This window comes from Pan paniscus, chromosome 23 (genome assembly GCF_029289425.2).
Source record: "Pan paniscus chromosome 23, NHGRI_mPanPan1-v2.0_pri, whole genome shotgun sequence".
Classification (NCBI taxonomy): domain Eukaryota; kingdom Metazoa; phylum Chordata; class Mammalia; order Primates; family Hominidae; genus Pan; species Pan paniscus.
The window spans coordinates 45767151-45788550 of NC_085927.1; the positions used below are offsets into that span (position 1 = coordinate 45767151).

At 37.8% G+C, this 21400-nt stretch overlaps 1 protein-coding gene across 29 annotated transcripts in view; it reads right to left on the reverse strand.

Moving 5' to 3' along the window:
* RBFOX2 (RNA binding fox-1 homolog 2) overlaps positions 1 to 21400 on the reverse strand; it is a 291043-nt gene that overhangs the window by 87668 nt on the left and 181975 nt on the right. For 5 of the 29 annotated variants that reach the window (XM_063603434.1, XM_057301022.2, XM_057301020.2 and 2 more), the window contains exon 1: positions 12805 to 19367. The exons of 19 other annotated variants lie outside the window; for them this stretch is intronic. In XM_063603434.1, coding sequence (XP_063459504.1) covers positions 12805 to 12831 — 27 coding nt within the window. In that variant the 5' untranslated portion in view covers positions 12832 to 19367. Of the gene's footprint in view, positions 1 to 9392; positions 9513 to 12804; positions 19414 to 21400 lie in introns of those variants that run through there. 5 more of the 29 variants (XM_055105885.2, XM_063603431.1, XM_055105888.2 and 2 more) reach the window with 4 other exon arrangements.

Consider the following 21400-nt stretch of genomic DNA (forward strand, 5'->3'; position numbering starts at 1 on the left):
GGTAACTGAAACCATGAAAAAGGACACTGTGGATGGGGGGATTACTTTACTTAGATAAGCTTTTGGTCACAGTTGCTCTATGTTAGCGAACAACAGTCAGGTGACCATTTTAACTGAAATTAAGAAAGCTATAAACAATGCCATCTACTTATTTAGTTCTACAATGCGTTGCCATTGAAATCTGTAGATAATCTGATTATCATTTAAATAGTAATGACTCAAAGAGTCTAAATGTTGCTTATTGAGGTTTTCTAAGGTTCCACCAAGTTTGCAGCAGTGGTCATCATTTTCACAGTCCGGAGTGCCCCTATCTTTTACACTGTTTAACACAGTGAAAAAATAGTACTTTGAATTTTCTCCCTCTTCTGCAAGATTTGCAAGGGCAGGTAATACATAGGAAAAAAGGATGCTTCTCCTTTTCCGCAAGACCACAAATCACACCAAACTATAAAAACATGGAAACTCTATTTTTCCTGTGTTCTTGCTTAGGTATTTCTGCTAATGACTTTTTTTTCCCCCATTAATTTTATCAGTCCTAGACTCTCTGAAACGATCCTACCACTAAACCTCACTCAATACTAAAGAATTTGATTCTAGTTTCAGATAATGTCTTGTATAACGCATATACACACACACACAAAGCAATGCCATAGCCATTCTCCTCACACCTTCCACTTCTGCCAAACTTCTCAAACTCTTTCCTCATATAAGCTTTTAACAACACTTTACTGACATCATTTTCATGTAATTTACCGTATCCCACTTTGTATTATAATTACTTACACATCTTACGCATTCTTCCTTAATACTCCTTGAAATGAACTGTTCAACTGATTTTCACTCATAAATTAAAAATATATTCAATGCGACACTGCTTAATTTTCATTTAAAAGTATGTGTTCACTCTTCTGCTTCCAATAAAGATGGAGTAACAAGAACCAGATTTAAGGCCAGGCGCGGTGGCTCACGCCTGTAATCCCAGCACTTTGGGAGGCCGAGGTGGGCAGATCACCTGAGGTCAGGAGTTCGACCTGGCCAACAAGGTGAAACCCCATCTCTACTAAAAATACAAAAATTAGCAGGGCATAATGGCACATGCCTGTAATCCCAGCTACTTGGGAGGCTGAGGCAGGAGAATTGCTTGAGCCTGGGAAACGGAGGTTGCAGTGAGCCAAGATTCTGCCACTGCACTCCAGCCTGGCCAACAGACTAAGAATCTGTCTCCAAAAAAAAAAAAAGAAGAAACAGATTTTTCTTTTTACCTGAAACTACTAAAAAAAAACACAAAATACATGAAACAACAGCACTCAAGACATTGTCTAGTAGGCAAGGAAGGACAGAGATTCCTGAGTCAGGAAACAAGCAAGTTGAGCTTTACAACTGCCCCAACTTATCACATGGATAAAGTTTCCAGGCTGCAGCAGAGAAGGAAGGACCCAGGCAGAACCTGGTGGGTTCCATGAATTGAGAAGATAGACCTAGAAGTCTGGAGAAGCCAAGACAGCACAGGGGACAGTACTGGAGAAAGTTGCAGAGAGAAAGAGAGCTCTAAAGATCTCAAGTACTCAGTTGAGTGATGACTGCCACATCTATGTGTGAAACTTCCAGAGGCTGGGGAAAGAACCACCTGAAAGAAATACAGGGAACAGTACTAGAAGCTCACACAGTGCCAAGAATAATCCTGTTCTTAACAGCCAGAGTGGAAAACCTAATGATGTAAGGAGCATCCATTAGAGTCTTAAAAAGAATCTTGCCTCAGTGGCCAGGAAAAATTAACCAGAGACTAAACACAGCTCTAGTCCTGTCTAACAAAGCTTAAAAAACAAGACCTGAGGTCGGGCGTGGTGGCTCATGCCTGTAATCCCAGCACTTTGGGAGGCCAAGGCGGGCGGATCATGAGGTCAGGAGATAGAGACCATCCTGGCTAACACAGCGAAACCCCATCTCTATTAAAAAGACAAAAAATTAGCCAGGCGTGGTGGCACGCACCTGTAATCCCAGCTACTCGGGAGGCTGAGGCAGGAGAATCGCTTGAACCCGGGAGGCAGAGGTTGCAGTGAGCCAAGATCGCGCCACTGCACTCCAGCCTGGGCGACAGAGCGAGCCTCCATCTCAAAAAACAAACAACAAAACAAAACAAACAAACAACCCAAGACCTGAAAGGATCAAACTTTTTCTAAGAAACGCAGTTGTGCTGTAGATAAAGCTCAAGAATATTTATAGACATAAAAAATTATCTAGAACCCAACAAGATAAAATTCACAATGTCTGGCATCCAGTCAAAAATTACCAGGCATGCAAAGAAGCAGGAAAACTACAACACATAATGCTGAGAAAAATAAATTAATCACAACTCACCCAGAACTAATACATATGTTAGAATTAGCAGATGAGGACATTAAAACATTTGTGTCTCATATGTTCAAGATAAAAAAGGAAAAAAATGAACATGCTAAGAGACATGAGAGGTGTGAAAAAGACCTACATAAAAATTCTAGAGATGAAAGCTATAATCTGAGATTTAAAAAACACATATACACCCACTGGATTGGATTAATGGCAGACTAGATGTTGCAGGGAAAAAAAGGTAAGTACATTTGATGTTACCATATAGAAAAGGTCCAAAAAGAAACAGAGAGAGGGAGGGAAAAAGACCTAAAAGAATAGTGAGCCTTGAAAATGACATAGAATGGCTGGTTAGGATCTGCTATATATCTGCGATGACAAGTTTTCAAAAGTAGTATGTAAAGAATCTAACTCTTGGCCATCTTGAGTGGAAGGCAAAGCAGAGAGGAAGATGACTATGCTCAATATACCACATTTGGTATACTTGCCATGGGTTGCCAATCCCTAAGATTTCATTGTCACCTTCCACTTCTCTCTCTCTGTCGTGCCCTTTCCCCAGTTGCGGAAGTCATGCCCTTCGTCCTTCCTGCCTGACTCCCCAGGAGGCTAGAGCTCCTATGCCATTTACCGTCATACACCCAGGCTTCCACTTTCACTAAAACATCTACAATACAAGAGTTTCCTGTGTCCCTCAAATAGTTGTTTATTCCAAAATCCTCCCAATCTTCTAGCCATGTAAAGCATCTATTTCCCAAACTACATGTGTGCTAAGTATTAACTGATTTAAGTAATAAGCATTAGGTTACAAGTGACTACCCAATTTAACTCTCCCATTCAACATTTCAAAAGAGGACACTATCAATGAATTAGCAAGTTAAAAATCATTAATTAACTCAAAAGAAATATTTGCTGGATGCTGACACTGGTGATATAGTCCCAATCCTGAAAGAAACTATAGTCTGATGGAAAAACACAGAAATATACTCACAATTACAGTACCATATAAGCTAAAAGAATAATGCATATAGAATGTTAATGAAGCACAGAGGGACAACTGTGTGAGACAGGAAGATTTCTGAAGTAGGTGAAGTCTAAGCTGAACCTTTAAAGACAAATTAATCATGTGGGAGAAAAATGCATCTGGCCCAAAGTAATAAATAATAGTCATGTGTCACTTGATGACAGGGATATGTTCTGAGAAACGTGTCCTTAAGCAAGTGTCTTTGTGTGAACATCACACAGTGTACTTACACAAATTTAGATGGTATTGCCTACTACACACCTAGACTATATGGCATCGCCTATTGCTCTTAGGCTACAAACTTGTACAGCATGTGACTATACTGAATACTGTAGGCAAGCATAACACAAACCTAAGTATTTGTGTGTCTAAATATAGAAAAGGGACAGTAAAAATACAGTATTATAATCTTATGGAACCACTATTGTGTATGCAGTCTGTCGTTGACCCAAATGTTGTTATACAGTACATAATACATGAAAAATGTTTTTTAAAAAATATGAAAATGTATATGAAAAGCAATAAGGTATAAAATACAGCATATGGAGGGAGAAAGGAAGTAAAGAAGGAGAAGAATCTTCATATTTTCTGGGGCTGGGGAAATAAGAGAGCAAATCAGGGGATTCATTCTATTATAATAGGGATCCATCATGACCTGCCAGAACCACTCAAAACTGTCTCTCTGTCATGAAGCTATATGGGAAAACCTTACCTATGCTATAAAGGAAATTGCGAGGTCCTGTATCCCTCTGAGTCAGGGATCAGCAAACTATAGCTTGTGGTTCAAAGCCAGCCCTCCACCTACTTTTGTATAACCTGCGAGCTAAGCATGGTTTTACGTTTTTAAATAGTTAAGAGGCCAGGCACGGTGGCTTACGCCTGTAATCCCAGCACTTTGGGAGGCCGAGGTGGGCAGATCACAAGGTCAGGAGATCGAGACCATCCTGGCTAACATGGTGAAATCCTGTCTCTACTAAAATTACAAAAAATTAGCCAGGCATGGTGGCAGGCACCTGCCCTTGGGAGGCTGAGGCAGGAGAATGGCGTGAACCCAGGAGGCAGAGCTGGCAGTGAGCCGAGATCGCACCACTGCACTCCAGCCTGGGTGACAGTGAGAGACTCTGTCTCAAAAAAAAAAAAAAAAAAATTAAAAATAAAGTTAAAAGAATCATATTTTGTGACACATACATATTACATGGAACTTAAATTTCAGTGTCCGTAAATAGTTTTACTGGAACACAGCTACAACCAACGATTCATTTACTTATCATCTATAGCTTCTTCAATGCTTCATCAGCACAGCCGGGTAGTTGTGACAGAAACAACATGGCTTGCAAAGCCAAAATTGTTTACTATCTGGCCCTTTACAGAAAAAGTTCGTGGATCTTTGCTCTCAGTTAAGAGTCTTTTCAAAACCCAATCTCCTTCACTTAAGTCCCAGTTTGTCTCTTCCAAACTTCTTACGAGGAATCATAATTAACATTAGGAAAAAAGAATACAGTTGTATCATTTGTGGACAGAAAAGCATTCATTTATAATTTCATAAAATAATTATTGACTTCCATTACTCAGTGACAGTAACCTTTGAGGGATCAGGGCAAGACTCAGAGATTAAAAGACAGGTAGATTCCTGCCAATCAGCTGAGGGCATGCTTTATAGTGGAGAGAAAAACAATATTCTATTTATTCTTTTTAGGAGTTCAAGGTAATATCCCTTCATTTTTGAAATTATAAATTGCCAACAACACTACATGTTCAATGAGCTATACAAACTGACTAAAGCCAGTTGTATGCGATGGCTCACGCCAGTAATCCCAGCACTTTGGGAGGTCGAGGCAGGTGTATCACCTGAGGTCAGGAGTTCAAGACCAGTCTGGCCAACATGGTGAAACCCTGTCTCTACCAAAAAGTACAAAACTTAACTGGGCATGGTGACGCACACCTGTAGTCACAGCTACTTGGGAGGCTGAGGGAGGATAATCACTTGAACTCAGGAGGTGGAGGTTGCAGTGAGCCGAGATCACACCACTACATTCCAACCTGGGCGAAAGAGTGAGACCCTGTCTCAAAAACAACAAAAAAGAAACTGACTAAAGCCAAACATGTTATCATAAAACAAAACTTATAACAAAGATATGATACTTAATACTCATAACTGTAGAACGTTTAGCAAATGCTGGGAAGGAGGCAGGGGATGGAGAGAGGTTGGTTACTGGGTACAAAAACACAGAAGAAATAAGTTCTTGGCCAGGTGCAGTGGCTCACACCTGTAATCCCAGCACTCTGGGATGCAGAGGCAGGCAGATCACCTGAGGTCAGAATTTCGAGAGCAGCCTGGCCAACATGGTGAAACCCTGTCTCTACTAAAATTACAAAATTAGCCAGGTGTGGTGGCATGCACCTGTAGTCCTAGCTACTTGGGAGGCTGAGGCAGGAGAATCACTTGAACCCAGGAGGCGCAGATTGCAGTGAGCCGAGATCTGAGCCAAGATTGCACCACTGCACTCCAGCCTGGGCAACATAGTGAGATTCAGTCTCCAAAACAAAGAAGAAGAAGAAGTTCTAATATTCAACAGCACAGTGACTATAGTTTACAATAATTTATTGTGTATTTCAAAATAGCTAGAAGGGGAGATTTGAAATGTTCTCTATACAAAGAAATGATAAATATTTGAGGTCATGGGTATCCTAATTACTGATTTGATCATTACACATTGTACGCATGTATCAAAATATCATATGTACCCCATAAATATGTATAATTATGCATCAATAAAACTTAAAAAGTAATCATAATTGATATTTTTACTTAGCAATTAGACATAAATGACAAATCATTCATATAAATTAATGCAACTAGTCCAGGACAGTCAGTAAACATTCTGGAAACCGTATGTTTTCATATCTATGAGGAGTAATTCAAGGAAGTAGGAAAAATAAGCAAGGCAACAGAAGATTAAAGGGAACGTTCAGCAGTATCTTCAAATATTTGGTTTTTATGTAGAAGACATGAAACCACTCAATGTAACTCCAGATGAGAAAATGAGAAGGAGTGAGAAGACAATCATGAAAACAGATTTCAGCTCATAAAGAAAACTTTTCTACTTTTCATGGCCAACAATGGAACTATTTATCTTATGAGGTTCACAGAATAATGGAAGAGCATGCGAATTTGGGACTAAATAGATCTCCAGTTTGAAACCTATCTCTCTCTGTTTCCAGAGTCACCAGGCTGCCTGATCTCTAGAATCTCAAAGTCTCCTGCAAAAAATGGGAAAAACCTCACCTATCTCAAAGATGATTGACAAGTGATACATAATATGAATAATTATGTTTGTAAATGTGCTATGTATGTAAAATTGACTGGCACAAAGTAGGTATAAAAAAACAAAAACTTATTTTAATAATGGTCATTATTAGTGGTGGTTAAGAACAGAAATGCTGGAGCCAAACTCCTTGAGTTTCCTAATTTCTACAACATGGACATTAATAGTACTGCTGAGTAAGTATATAAGGCTGCTGAGTGGAATAAATGCCCTAAAATATGTAAAGCACTTAAGACAATGCTTAATGCACAGTATGTGCTCTGCATTATTATTTAGTATTATTAGGTAATATTAATATTTTTATCATAGAATAATGTATACTTTATTACATATTATAAGAATGAAGTAATCTTATTCAACAATGAATTCCATTACTGCAAGTGTTTTATCAAAGTCTTAAGTCAGGGATGGAAATTTCAGAAATGAATCAGAGTCTCAACTAAATTAATTTATTCACACATTCAACAAATATTTACTGAATACCCAATACCTACAAGGGGCATTAGAGTACAGTGGTTAAGAATATCAATTTCTAAGCCAGTCTGTCTGGATATCATTCCCCACAACATCTCTTAGTAGCTGTCTGAACTTGGGCAAGTTACTTAACCATCATATGCCTAGTTTCCTCTTTTGTACAACGGAGATAACACAGAGCTGCTGAGAGGATTCAATGAGTTAATGAGGGTAAAGTGCTTAGAATGGTATCTGATATTAATGCATCATAAGCATATATAAAGATTAGCTATTTTTATTATGACTATGTGCCAGGCACTGTTCTACACACTGGGAATACAACAGACTGCTGACGAGGATCCTGATCTCAGGGAGCTTCTGTTTGGGGTCGGGGAGGAGACAGACAACAAATAAACATATAACAATCAACGGTAAGAACTAAAATCAGTGACAAGTGAAGACAAAGCAGAATGAAGGTAGGAGTGATGAGGGAGTGCTGGTTTAGCTAGGAAAGTTAAGGGAGAGGTCGCCCTTGAGAAGAAATATTCAAGAGTAGAACAAACCATATGGGTACCAGCAGGAAGACATTTTGGGCAGGGAGAAAAGCAGAAGGGTCCTGAGCAGGAGGGTCTTAGGCATGTTAAGAGAACAGCAAAGAGGCCAGTGTCATTAGAATGAAATACAGAAAGAAAAGGATGGCAGGAGATGAGACTAGACAGACAGCCAGGTTCCTGATCATGCAGGGTCACAGGATTTTATTCAGAGACTGAAGGGGAGCAACTGTAAGGTATAAGCACAGGAATGACAAAATCAGACTTGCATTTTAAATGATTCACTCTGGCAATGACCTCTAATGAATTATTTTCCTGAATTTAATAATTCTAATAGTAATAGAGAAACATTTAAGAGTCTGGGGAATAGACACAATACATCGTGATGGCAGAATGCAGCATTTCTCACTGCCTAGAAGAGGTTGAACACTGGAGCCCACTGAGAAAGGTGCTACAATCAAAAGGGCAAAGTATTTACTGCAGGGGAGCCTTGTATTTGTGCCTGGCAAATTTCACATACAAAATGTTGGGAGGAAATGTTCAAAAAAGATTTGACAGTGGTTTGGAAATGTTGAAAAAAAAGAGTGAGGAATTATGACTTCAGAAGGGAACATGTGGGATACCAATAATGTCAGATCCCGGAGAGGAATGGTATACCAGAAGGAGACCAGGGTGGGTAAGTGGGGGGCTGTATCACCTAGTATGACTGGTTCCCAGAAACTATCTGTCTACCATAAACAGATGTCCAAGAAACAACCCCTAGGTAAGGAATTACATGATGAAAAGTTCAAATTTGAGAGAGATAAAATTGTTTACATATGGCAATCTGTGTAGATCAGAGTTTGGAATTTCTCAGGGGAGAACAGAAAACTGGAGGAACAAAACCAGGAATTTGAGCTTATGCCTTATCACTGAGAGGAATGAGGAATGTCATTACTGTTCAATATGAAGATGTCTCCTGTAGCAATACAAATTTAAGTAATAGGTTGTCAAATATTAAGCTTACCTAGACTCAATTGCAAAGCTAAGGAGAAAGATAAAGGAAAAAATAGAGAAGGGGGCCAAAAAAGAAGGAGAAAAGTGTGTGTGATTGGGGGGGACTAAGACGGAAAAAACAATTTAATGAGTCAAGATTGCTCGGATTTCATCATAGCTTCATTTATGAAATTCTGGTTATCTTTTCAAGAAAGCTAAGTAATTTTTAGAAAAGCAATACTTTTCAAGAGACAATCTTGGCCTCAGCGAAGAAATGGTTATAACTGAAGATATGGAGCAATGTAGAAGAATTCAGAAAGAAACCAAATCTCTGGAAAAAGTGAGGCTTTTTTTTTTCATTGTAAAGGAACATAAATTTAGTCTCCAACCCACAATCCCCGCCTATCCTCCAACTCCCCAAATCCTGCAAAGCCCATAGAAAGTGGAAAGTGTGCCAAAACAAACAGTGTGGCTGCAGCTCCGTGGATGAAGGGTGGGATAAGGTTCGAGTGGCAAGGGAGCATGACTGGCAGGCAACCGAATGGAATCACTTTAAAGCAGTGCCACAAAATGGAGACTAAATGCTGTGAGGACCTCCAGAATTCAGAGAAAATGGGATATGCTTAGCAAAATCACAGAATAGATTCTCTACTCCAACTTCTTTCAAAAACCAGACAAACAAAAACAGGAAAAGAGAAAATGAAACAAAGCAAAACATACCTGCTCTCTTATCTGTCTTTAATTAAAGCATAAAATACCCTCCCTCTTCTCTTCTCCCAACCACCCAGGAACAGAAGAGCGAACTGGCAGCAGCTCAGGTGAAAGACTTCAGCCTTCCAGCTACAAAGAGGGGAGATAGCAGACAATGGAACTGGTGATTCATTACAAAAGAATACACTCCAGAGCGGCCTGCTGCCACATGGACTCACTGCACTATTTAAAGGAACAGCAACCCCCTTTCCAACCTCCCTTATTCCTAACACCTTCCCTCCTCTTGGTCCTGATGGAAAACAGATTTTGAAGAAAATGCCAGCAAAGCACTGAGCTGTCCAAGAAAGGGAGGGCTTTGTGTTCCACAGAAACTGGCAGTCTTATACCATAGTAGAGTACAAAAATTTTCTTTCACATCCATACTGTAAAATCTTTTCCTCTCTGCCTAGTACACTTTCCCTTTCAACAATAGATAGTATAACTGAATTTGAGTTTGGCTAAACATTTATTTTTTACTAATTAGTGTTGAAGTCATTTGCAATTTTGTTTTTCGAATTTTACACATAGTACAAGAATGATTTATCTTTCCTTCATATTCCATATTGCTATTTTCATAAATATGAGATGCAATAATCTGGTCTATATGCCCAAAAAATAAGAGATCTCAGTGAAATACTCCTACAACATACACATGAACAGCCAATAAAATTAATGTTTTAAGTATCACATAAGCATGTCTATCGGCTATATTACAATTTTGTGATTAAATTGCCATTTGCTTTTTAGCAGAGCACTGATTACTTACTATAAATGACAGAGTAGTTTGATAATTAAAACAAAAACAGGCCCTATAAAAGTAGAGCATATGTAATAATAAAGCGCATACACTGTGCAAATACTGACAAGGATCTAATATGGTATGATGAAAAAGTCATTCACTGAAAGCCCTTTTCCAACAGCTGAGCAATGGAAACTGGGGACTACAGAAATGGTATCATCTGAAGATGCAAAGAACCTAAGTAGCAAAACAGTGAAAACACATCCATACATTGCTCTTACATTGTAATAAACCGTTTAACTTTGAAAACCCAGCCCTAACCACCAGTATAGACATTCTATATTGAGAAAGCTTATGTGACAGGTCATTATCAAATGTTGGGATTGGATGTCTGGCTCAAACACACACACACACACACAAGCGCACACGCACACGCAGGCACAACACAACACAACCACAGGAGAAATGAAAGACTTGGCCCAGCTGGTTATTTCCTTTGATTGTTTTCCCCCTAGATTACTAACAACTATGTACATTACATTAACACAGAAAGTATATACAACAAAACAAATACGCTGGAATACTGAAAATTCACAAATTTGATATTCTATCCTTTCCAGTTGCATAATTTCAGGATGGGCAAAAACTCATAACTTTTCTTCAATATTTAGCACATCCTGATAAAACAGGTGATTTTATTATTAGAATTATTAAGCACCCCAGAATCTCTCTTTCCAGTTTCCATTTATTTCTTCTACTTCATTCCCAAACTTATGGCTTCTTTAAATACTATTACGACCACAATATTAAGTGTGCATAAGCATATGCACTCTAACTTAATGCTCACACACACACTACACTTACCAGCTCCTCTAGAAACTAAGGGGAAATGTTCCAAGATGCAATAGAAAACTCATCATAAAAATTTCCATTTTAGATCATTCTTTCACTAGTTTAAAAAATAAATAATGAAAAGTCAAGTCATTGAAAAGCCTTCAGTAATTGCTAAGCAAGAAGAGAGCTGTTACCCTCTAATATTGCCAGTTAATAAAAATTGAATGAGGGCTCTAAGGTTAAGCAAGTATCATCTCCCAAGCAAAAAGAGAATCCAGAAACAGGATTTATCTTTTATGTAAATTTTTTTAAAAAAATAAAGCAGTATTTCAAAAGAGGTAATTAGACTGATGATGAGGGGATAACACATGGAAGAGAAACATTTCAAAAGCTTCTCCGCTTTTCCAAAAGAGGAAGGAGTTTGCTGAAATTTTCTAAACTCAGATTTGGTGAAAAATTACTTTGAAAAGATATATTTGAAACTTCTTTCCTCTGGGTCCCAATGGGAAAATATCCCTACAGGTTTCCCTCCTTCCAAACAGCACTGCAGGGCATTATATAACTAAACAGGATTCCAGCTCCTAAAATGATGCCTCGATCCTGATAACTAGCTGGCTCTCTCGCCCTCCGGTGGTTACTGGGAGAGGAAGAGAAGAGAGAATACAAAAAAAGGGCAACCTCCTTAAAAGGAAAGCACTGTCCAGTGATGAAATTTCCACAGAGCATAGAAACCTGGAGTGAAACTGATCTTAAGTCTGAGACTAAAGGATTTGAATGTCCTACAGTGTAAATGATTTCTCATTGATAAATCAGAGCCTCATCATTTCCTCTTAACCTATACATAAAGGAAAAAGGGTAATGGAGCGTACAGAAGGATGCTAACAAGAAAAATTGCCTTGCCAGGGAGAACTGTGGAAGAGCATTCACCTTTCCATTTGTCAGGAATGACTTGCTAAAATGCAGATTAGATATTGCCTGGCATAACCAAAAAGAGGCAGGGAGAAAGAGGGGAAAAGGATGAGGGGAGAAAGGGGGATTGAGGGGGTTGGGGGAGAGAGTGAGTGGGAGTGGGAGAGAGAGAAGAGAAGAGAGAAAAACGAGAGGGGAGACAGAGGGAGGAGAGGTATCTTCCATTTCCTACTCTCTCTCCTTCAAATGTATTTTAAAGCCTGTGTGATTGTGATTTATACATTCAGATTCGTTCTCCTGTCAAGGAGGGCTCTACCTGCCTCTGTTACACCTGAATGCTCCTACTGAAAATTTTCTTTGCCAGTAACAAAGGCATGAAAATGAAACATTCTTTCCTAACCTTCATTTTTAATAAGCAGTTTAGAGTAACAGCAAAACTACAATTCCATAGCCAATCCTGAGAAACCAAAGTGAACAAGGAATCAGATTTCCCTATAACACAAATTCTTCTGAAATTCTTAAAAGGAATCCTGCTCCCCTCTTTTTGGCAGTCTACAAGAATCTCTTCCTACCTCTGCAGTCTTTCTCTCCCTCCCTCTTCTCAGAACCAAGACAAAGAGGTAGACAAATCCCCACAGGGTCTTTCCTGAGCTACAGCTGCACAGTACAGGAAACAGAAATCTGCTATGGAGTTGAGGGAGGGGGAAGAAAGGATACGGATACATAACACACACATAAACGGACTCAACAGACACAGACTTTTCAGCTGATAACAATAAATCTGGTCTGTTCTAAGAAGACAATAATAATTAAAACTCTTCTTAGTATACTCCACCCTCAAACCTTTATTTAGATCCCAGAGAGGAGAAAAGAAACATGCCGAGGAAGCACAAATCTTACCTGAGTTACCATTTTCTTTTTCTCCATAAACCAAACGGATAGATGATAAACCTTTCAAAGCAGCCGTGCTGGGGCACACCTCCACAGCTTTCTTTTCCACCCCCCTCCCCCCCCAATCTAGCTATTTAAGGGTGGGTAATTGATCTCTCTTTATACCGTTTTCCTTCCTTTTTCTTTCTAATGTTTCTTCCTTTCTTTTCTCTTCCTCTCTGGCAGTCTCTCCCCCTCCTTCTTTCTCCAGCTCCCTCCCATATCTCAGGCAGATGGCTGAAGGAAGCCCCACCCCTGAATGCCTAAGGTAATTAATCAGAGTAGAGCCCCACCTCTTCCTCCTCCCCCCACCCCCTCCCAGCAGGCTGACATCTCCCAACTCCAGAAGCAGGCCTGCTGGAGAATGGCAGTTTGGTGTACGCTGTGCGCACGCGTGTGTGCGCGCGCGTGTGTGTGTGTGTGTGTGTGTGTGTGTGTGTAGGGGGGAGGAGGGAGGGAGGGGCAAGCGCCATGTGCTGGCATATTTTAAGGATGCGATGATGGAATTAATTATATAGCACTGGAAGCATTCATAGCAGCTTACTATAGTTAATACAGACTTAAGAGATTCCAGCCATGAATGTCTAATGAATAAGAAATGAAACAAAATTATTTTTAATATTAATAAAACATTTTTACTGATGTACAGTTTATAGATGCAGTGGATTTAACAAGAAAGATGTGAAGAAGTGAAAAGCTATTACATGACCACTAACTGGAAGGTTTTTCAAGGAACAGGAATATGCAAGAACTTGCTTGTCCTGGAAGACCAAACCAGCCTAGTGAGAGCAAAGGACTAAAAGAGAGGACAGAGGTAATGAGAGGTAATTTAAATGATTTTTTTCCTACTATAAAAAATACCTGGAGACTCTGAAAAAGGTGTCTACAAATATGACTGCTTAAGAAACTTAAGAGATACACAAAGGTGCATGCAAATTTGCTTAAGGCTTCCAGCTTCAATAAAAATTTTGGTTAACTGAAAATTCACCTTTTGTTTTCTCCAGCCTTCTATGTTTCAGCCTTTATTGAAAAAGGTAAATCCTTTCTTATATATACCCTAGAAATTTGTGTCATTATTGTAAATAGTAATTGTTATAGAATGCTGTAGCTACAGGTTTAGGAGAATACTGACAATAAGAGTTTCTTTAAAGTTCTCTTATTAAAATAATATAATTAAAAAATGCATCAAAGATGTGGTTCAGTCCAGAAGTTGGTCTAATTCTGCCCTTTACTAGTGATCTTGGAAAAATCTTTAACCTCTGAATATAAACTTCATAATTTCCCTATTTTATATTATCACACATTCAAATAAAACAATTTATAAAATGATGAGCTTATCAGTTGTCTCATAAAATTAAGATTTTCTAATTTTTTACAGCATTCTAATGAATAGCTCATTCTGAAGGATTTATGAGATATTTTAGTTATGCTATGTATTTTTAGGATATATTTTCTAAAAGACTACCCAAAGGTTAAAAAGATTAATTCCAAAATTAAGCTTCCCATTTTTAATTTTTATCTATTTTTATTTTTTACAAGCCCACGGCTAACAACACGAGCTCTCCATTTAAAAAATAAACATCTACAGAAATCTAAATTCAAAATAACAAATCACACTGAGAATACATAGTTTTTTGCTGTCTCCATAAGGACTGTTTGGCAACATGCAGAATCAGGCTTTTAAAAATGTTCTGTATTGGCCAGGCGCAGTGTCTCATACCTGTAATCCCAGCACTTTGGGAGGTTAAGGCTGGTGGATTTCTTGGGCCCAGAAGCTCAAGACCAGCCAAGGCAACATGGCAAATCCCTATCTCTATTGTGAATTCAATTTTTAAAATTTTAAAATTAAAAAAATGTGTTGTATAACACCATTGGCTGGCACACTGCCAATACAACATCATTACACCCGCTCCTAAATTAATAATCATTTTAACAATTCTGAAAGGAACACAGGAAATACAGGACCATCTGTGGAACCTGGAGAAACTGATGTAACATAGTATATCAGGCTCTATTCTGTGCATTTTACAGATATCTGTATACTTGTGGCATAATCCATAGTAATAATTTTAAAAAGAATGAGATCTTCAAATATTAGGAAAAACGCTGAGTAAAGTAATATAGATAAGTACTAGGCCTGTTCTTATTTAACACTTTTTAGAAGTGACCTGGAACACAGAATATATAGTACTCTCTGAATTTGCAACCGAAAAGCCAATCAGAAGGAGATAAAAAGCAGTCAAATTTTCTAAAGACAAAGTGAGTAAGCAGAAAATGGGCAGGTGAGTTTCACTGGAAGCAAGAGCAACCCAGTGTATTTTTGGAAAAAATCTTGAATCATACTAATGGGATAACTGTGTTTTCAGTTCCAATAATTGAAATAAACCTCAGAATCACTGTGTATCATTCTCTGAATCCTCTGGTTTATTACACTATTCTTGACAAAAAGCCTGGGGCACCAAGAAGATAGCATCTCCCCCACAATGTCCCCCGCCCCCATCCTTAGAAAAGCAGCAGCTACCTTGACACTTAGGTGTGACTGCAGCCTCCATACATCATGGAAAGAGACAAGGCCCCAAGGAGTTTTTTTTTGTTTTATTTTGTTTTTAAAGAAAAGGGCAAATGAGGGGTCCCCACATGCAAAAAGTCCAAGACTAGGATAAAGGTTTCCTCAGGCCAGGAATTCATGCTACTTTTCTACATTTAGAACCAATATTTTACAGTGCAAATAGGCTTAAAAATTTATTACAGGAAAGAAGTGGTACAAGCTTAAAAAAAATGTTACAATGATTTTTATAAACTCACTGAATGACAGGCTCATAGTGAGGTCTGACTGGCACAATGATATTTTGAAGTGTGTCCCTGGTATTATAGAGGACAATTTGCTCCCTGGTGTCCAAGAGAGAGAAGAGCAATTGAGCAGCCTGGGTCTGACCCAGCAAAACTGGAGTCCCCTGGTGGCTGAATGTGCCCGGTAATGTACCAAGGAGAAAATCATTTTAGGACATTTCCTGTATGTGTGTTTGGGAGGAGAGAGACGGGCAGGGGCTGGGAAGCTTTGGAACAGGGTGGGCACGATGAGATGTCAGCTAATGAAGGAGGCCCTGCCTTCTCCATGGACAAATCCCCAGCTTTCAGCACAGTGTCTGGGACGTGGTAAGTACTCAAGAAATATTTATTAAATAAACAAATGAAGGAAAGAGGTACTTCTCCCTGTAGTCTCAACTCTTTGATTGTTTCCTCAGTGTTTCATCCAATCTCCAGAACCCCAGCTTCCTTTCCTCCACACTACTCAATTGAAATTTACCTTACTGAAGTCACTGAAGACCTCCAAATCATGGCCAAATTTAATGGACATTTTATGTCTTCTTTGATTTGTCTGTGGTATTTGGCATTCCCTCCTTTGGGAAACTCTCACTCTTAACTTAAAATGATACCAGTCTTTCTTAACTTTCCTCTTTCCCTGTTCACCCTCTTCTCCGTCGTACTCTTCTTCCTCTACCATCCTCTCAATTGTTGTTGTTACTTGCAAGGTGTCATCCTCAGATCTCTTTTTACTGCACACCAGAGGTTCTTAACCCAAAGTGCATGGTTCCTAACATAGGCACCCCAGTAGAAATTTTTCTTATATGCATTTCCATGCAGAGAGGATCTGTAGTATTTATCAGATTCTCAAAAGGGTCCAAACCTCAAAGAAGTTAACATTGCTGACCACACTTGCTCAAAGTGTTCCAACTCATTCTATCACTTCAGTTACCAAGAATTTACCCTGACGGCTCCCACATTTCTATTTTTGAGCCCATACATCTCTTCTGAACACCATGTTTCTATTCTTTTTCCCTTGAATATGGCCGACTATATGGGTTATTCATCCTTCAAGGCTTACTTCAGAAATCCCCTACTCCAGAAAGCCTTTCCTGACCCTACTTGCTCCCACATCTGGTTTAGGTACCCCTTATCTGTGAGCATACTTTACCTTAGCACCTAATCCATGGTACATAACGGTTGGAGTTACTGTTCTGCATAACTATGACTAGACTATGAGCAGTCTGAGGGTAGAAATCATGTTTTATACTATATCCCCAGTTCTTAACCCAGTATCTGAATACACAGTAAATGAATGTTTGTTGAAATCAAACAATAATGCCTTGATTTCTATTACTCTAGCCATTTATTTATTCACACATGGATACATCAGAATGAAGAGCACCTATGTAGTTATCAAAATATTATAAAAGCATTCTTTCTTCCAAGAGCACACTTGGAGATATCTTCAAATTTATAAATTTACTTCACTTTTTTTTTTGAGGTGGAGTCTCGCTCTGTTGCCCAGGCTGGAGTGCAGTGGCACGATCTCAGCTCACTGCAACCTCCACCACCCAGGTTCAAGCGATTCTCCTGTCTCAGCCTCCCAAGTAGCTGGGATTACAGGCACACACCACCATGCCCGGCAGTTTTTTTTTTTTTTTTTTTTTTGCATTTTTAGTAGAGATATGTTTCACCATGTTGGCCAGGCTGGTCTTAAACTCCTGACCTCAGGTGATCCACCCGTCTTGGCCTCCCAAAGTGCTGGGATTACAGGTGTGAGCCACCGCGCCTGGCCTTACTTCAGTTTTATTTTCAGTATCTTTCAGAAATCTGAAGCTGAAAGGAAGATGTACAAAAAGAGTGGGAGAAAGGCTTTATTTACAATTTTATTAGAATAGTTCAGATTCTAGACAAAATAATACCCACTCATTAAAAAAAAATTTTTTTTAGGTGTTCTTGTCATACAGAAGTGACTCAGCTTCCCTACCTTCCACCCACATACCAGCACTGCTATAAAAGTGGATCTAAGAGTCTCTGTCTACAAGGCAGGGCTTGCTCCAACTTTCCCAGGCTGCCTCTGACACCCAAGTGAAAGGCAACATTAAAGGGAGAGCATTTCCTGCAATAATAAAAACTTGTTGGTATAAAGGCTCTTCATGGCACACGCCCCCACACAATAACCCTAACTAAGTGTAAATAACAATTTACACCTAACAGATATTAAATACCTTTCCAGAAGCACCTCTAATACAATACCACTTTAATATCCTTTGCCCCAACATTCCCCTTAACATAAATGAAGTCAAATTACAGCTAACTCTATTATTTCCCTAACTTTATTTCTCTAGTTTAGGCAGAGTTCAGTCATATAGAAGCCATTCACCATTCAAAAAAAAAAAAAAGTGAGTGTGAAATTTGAAATCAAATGCTTTAGATCTTATAGGCTTATAAAAAACAATCCTCATTTATTTCCTGTTCCCCAAAGTCAAACCTTTAGCACAAAACCACAAATAACATAAACTAAGACATCAGTGAGGCCAGGCAAATCAAAAAATTTAATTCACAAATTACTACATGTCTTTGGGTAACTTATTCATATCTTTAAGAAATCCCAAATCCCAGATAACTAGAGTCATACATACAACTGAAATTATGTGTACATTGTACACATCCCTGTGAGGGATTAAGGAAAAGGTTCTCAGACAAATATGAAAATGGATGGGATGTAAACAAATTTATCAATAACTGGGTTGTCAAGAAGATAATACATGATTAATCTGTGAAAACTGAAGACTGCTCTTTATCCAACGGCATGCCACGAATATGCCATGCCTCTATTATTAAGTTACAGGAAACTTTGTTGTCTTGTTCACCACTAATATCCCTGTGTCTAGCATAGTATCTGGCACACAGTAGGTACTCAAAAAACAGTTGGTACACAATAAACTAATTCAGAATGAGAAAATAAATTCAATTTATATAAATTACATAAACTTGCATATGTTAATATAATTACATACACTATATAAGTATAAACTTGCATGTTAATATAATTACATAAACTATATAAGTATAAACTATACTTGCATATGTTAATATAATTACATACACTATATAAGTATAAACTTGCATGTTAATATAATTACATAAACTATATAAGTATAAACTATACTTGCATGTTAATATAATTACATACACTATATAAGTATAAACTTGCATATGTTAATATAATTACATAAACTATATAAGTATAAACTATACTTGCATATGTTAATATAATTACATACACTATATAAGTATAAACTTGCATATGTTAATATAATTACATAAACTATATAAGTATAAACTATATAAGTTAATATAATTATATAACTATGTAAGTATAAACTATATAAGTTAATATAATTACACAAACTATATAAGTATAAACTATATAAGTAAATAAATTTATATAGTTGTGTGTGTGTGTGTGTGTGTGTGTGTGTGTGTACTGCTTAACACCAAGGTCAACTTCCCATGAAGAAATGGAGAGCCTAATATACTCTACAGCATTTTGAAGACCTGAGCATACCTCAATATCAAAAGTGTCCTTTAGGCTGAGCATAGTGGCTCACGCCTGTAATTTGGGAGGCCGAGGAGGTGGATCACCCGAGGATGGGAGTTCAAGACCAGCCTGACCAACATGGTGAAACCCTGTCTCTATTAAAAATACAAAAAAAAAAAAAAAAAATTAGCTGGGTGTGGTGATGCCCACCTGTAATCCCAGCTACTTGGGAGGCTGAGGCAGGAGAATTGCTTGAACCCGGGAGGCAGACATTGCAGTGAGCCGAGATAACACCACTGCACTCCAGCCTGGGTGACAAGAAAGAAACTCTGTTTCAAAAGAAAAAGTGTCCTTTAGATAGGTAAATTTCTGTCTCTCAATCTTCTAGATGCCTAATATCCTTAAGCTGTCCTTGGCTACCCTAAACCCTCAAATCAGGAAATTTAGCTATACCTCCAATAATTTAAGACGCTGTTTCCTCTTCCTCCAACTGCCCCATTCACCACTTGGATGACAGGTTAAGTAAAAGTGCCTAAGGAAAACCTGTGATAAAAGACAATACCCTTAACTTGCAACAAGTTACATTTTAACCATCTGATCAGAGGCAGTAAATGTTTAATCTGAAAGACTGTCTATAAGAATAACTTCAGGAACAGTTTCTTAAATAGATTTGTCTGGGCAGGGAGACTACATTCATCGTCCCTTAAATCACAAGCAAGCCTGTATCTCCTTACTCTGCCTGATTTTAAACTAATTTGGCCAGACTAGGTTCTACGAAAATTATAACTAATAAAATAATCATTTTCAATGGCACACTCTTAAAATAGGCATGATTTTAACAATAAGAGCAATGAAAGGTCAAGTACCTAAAATATTTTTGAACTTTCTGTTGAAGAGAACTCACTTTGTTTCATTAACTCAAAACTAGCAATTCTAGAAATAACTTAATTAAAAATAGATGTAAAACCTTTCATTAAAAGAAATACTGTTCAATCATGTCCTCCATAACGTCCAACTGTATAATGCATTAGTATGAAACTGCAAGGATTATGCAATGGAAAGCTTGGATTTAACTAAGCAAAAGAATATATAAAAGAAGCTAAAAACATTTTATAACCGTAGTTAAGAGTTTGGGTAGTAACCAACCATCTACTACTCATTTATAAATGCACTGAAAAAAACTGTTACTTTAAAAAAGTAATAAATAAGATTGTAAAATAGCTTGGGATCCTTCCATTTAAAATTGTTTTTTTTTAATCCCATTAGCTTTCCTATGTGGCAGAATGGAGAGTAACCCTTAAATTTTAACATCCCATTACCTCCATTTCTAAACGACGTTAATTTCAGACAGAATAAACCTACAAATGGAGTAAAGACAGGAAAGTGTAGTTTCAAATACTGTGCACTACATTTATCAGTACTAAATACTAATAACCAAAAAAATTGGGGGTGGAAAATTCATCTTATTATGAATATTGATTAAAATTTTGCTGCAAAAGACTTTCATCAAACCATGTCATAATTTCTGAACAGGAACTCTTTAATCCACCCCAAAATTGGGAGGGGGAGATAGTCAATTTCCTTCCTCAAAAAATTCAATTACATACTGTAATTATTTTTTCATATATCTCTAATACTTCAATTCACTTGGGAAACATTTTTACTTTTTCAACTTTTTCCTCAAAGAATTTTACTTATGTTATAGTTACTATAATTCCTATACTTTGCTGGTTGTGGGTCAGAAATTTACTGTTCACAGATGTTTCTCATTGAAAGCACATTAATATTTACTTGTAAAAAGATCTGGTTCTAATCTAGTCTCATAACACTTCCAGCCTTAAGCGGTTACAAAGCCCAAGCTATTGTTTTATGTCAGTAGAGATATAGTTCATAGATAAGTGAAATCCACAAATATATCAAAACCTCATTATGGTAAATATAAAATACTCTTAATTTGAATAATCCAAAATAACAGAAACAGTTATATCATTAATATAAAACATATAATATAGACCCCTATTAGAATATAGTTAAAGAGAAACATAATCACAGCCACTGCCATATGATTGCAATATTGATAGCTTTAGACTTGAATGAAAGCTGTAAGTTTACTCCAGAGAGCTTATCCAACAGGCCCAATCCAAAATAGCTTGGGCCTTTAGGCCCAAAATACCTAATAAGATGTACTAGTTAGTCCATTATTTCTTTTAACTC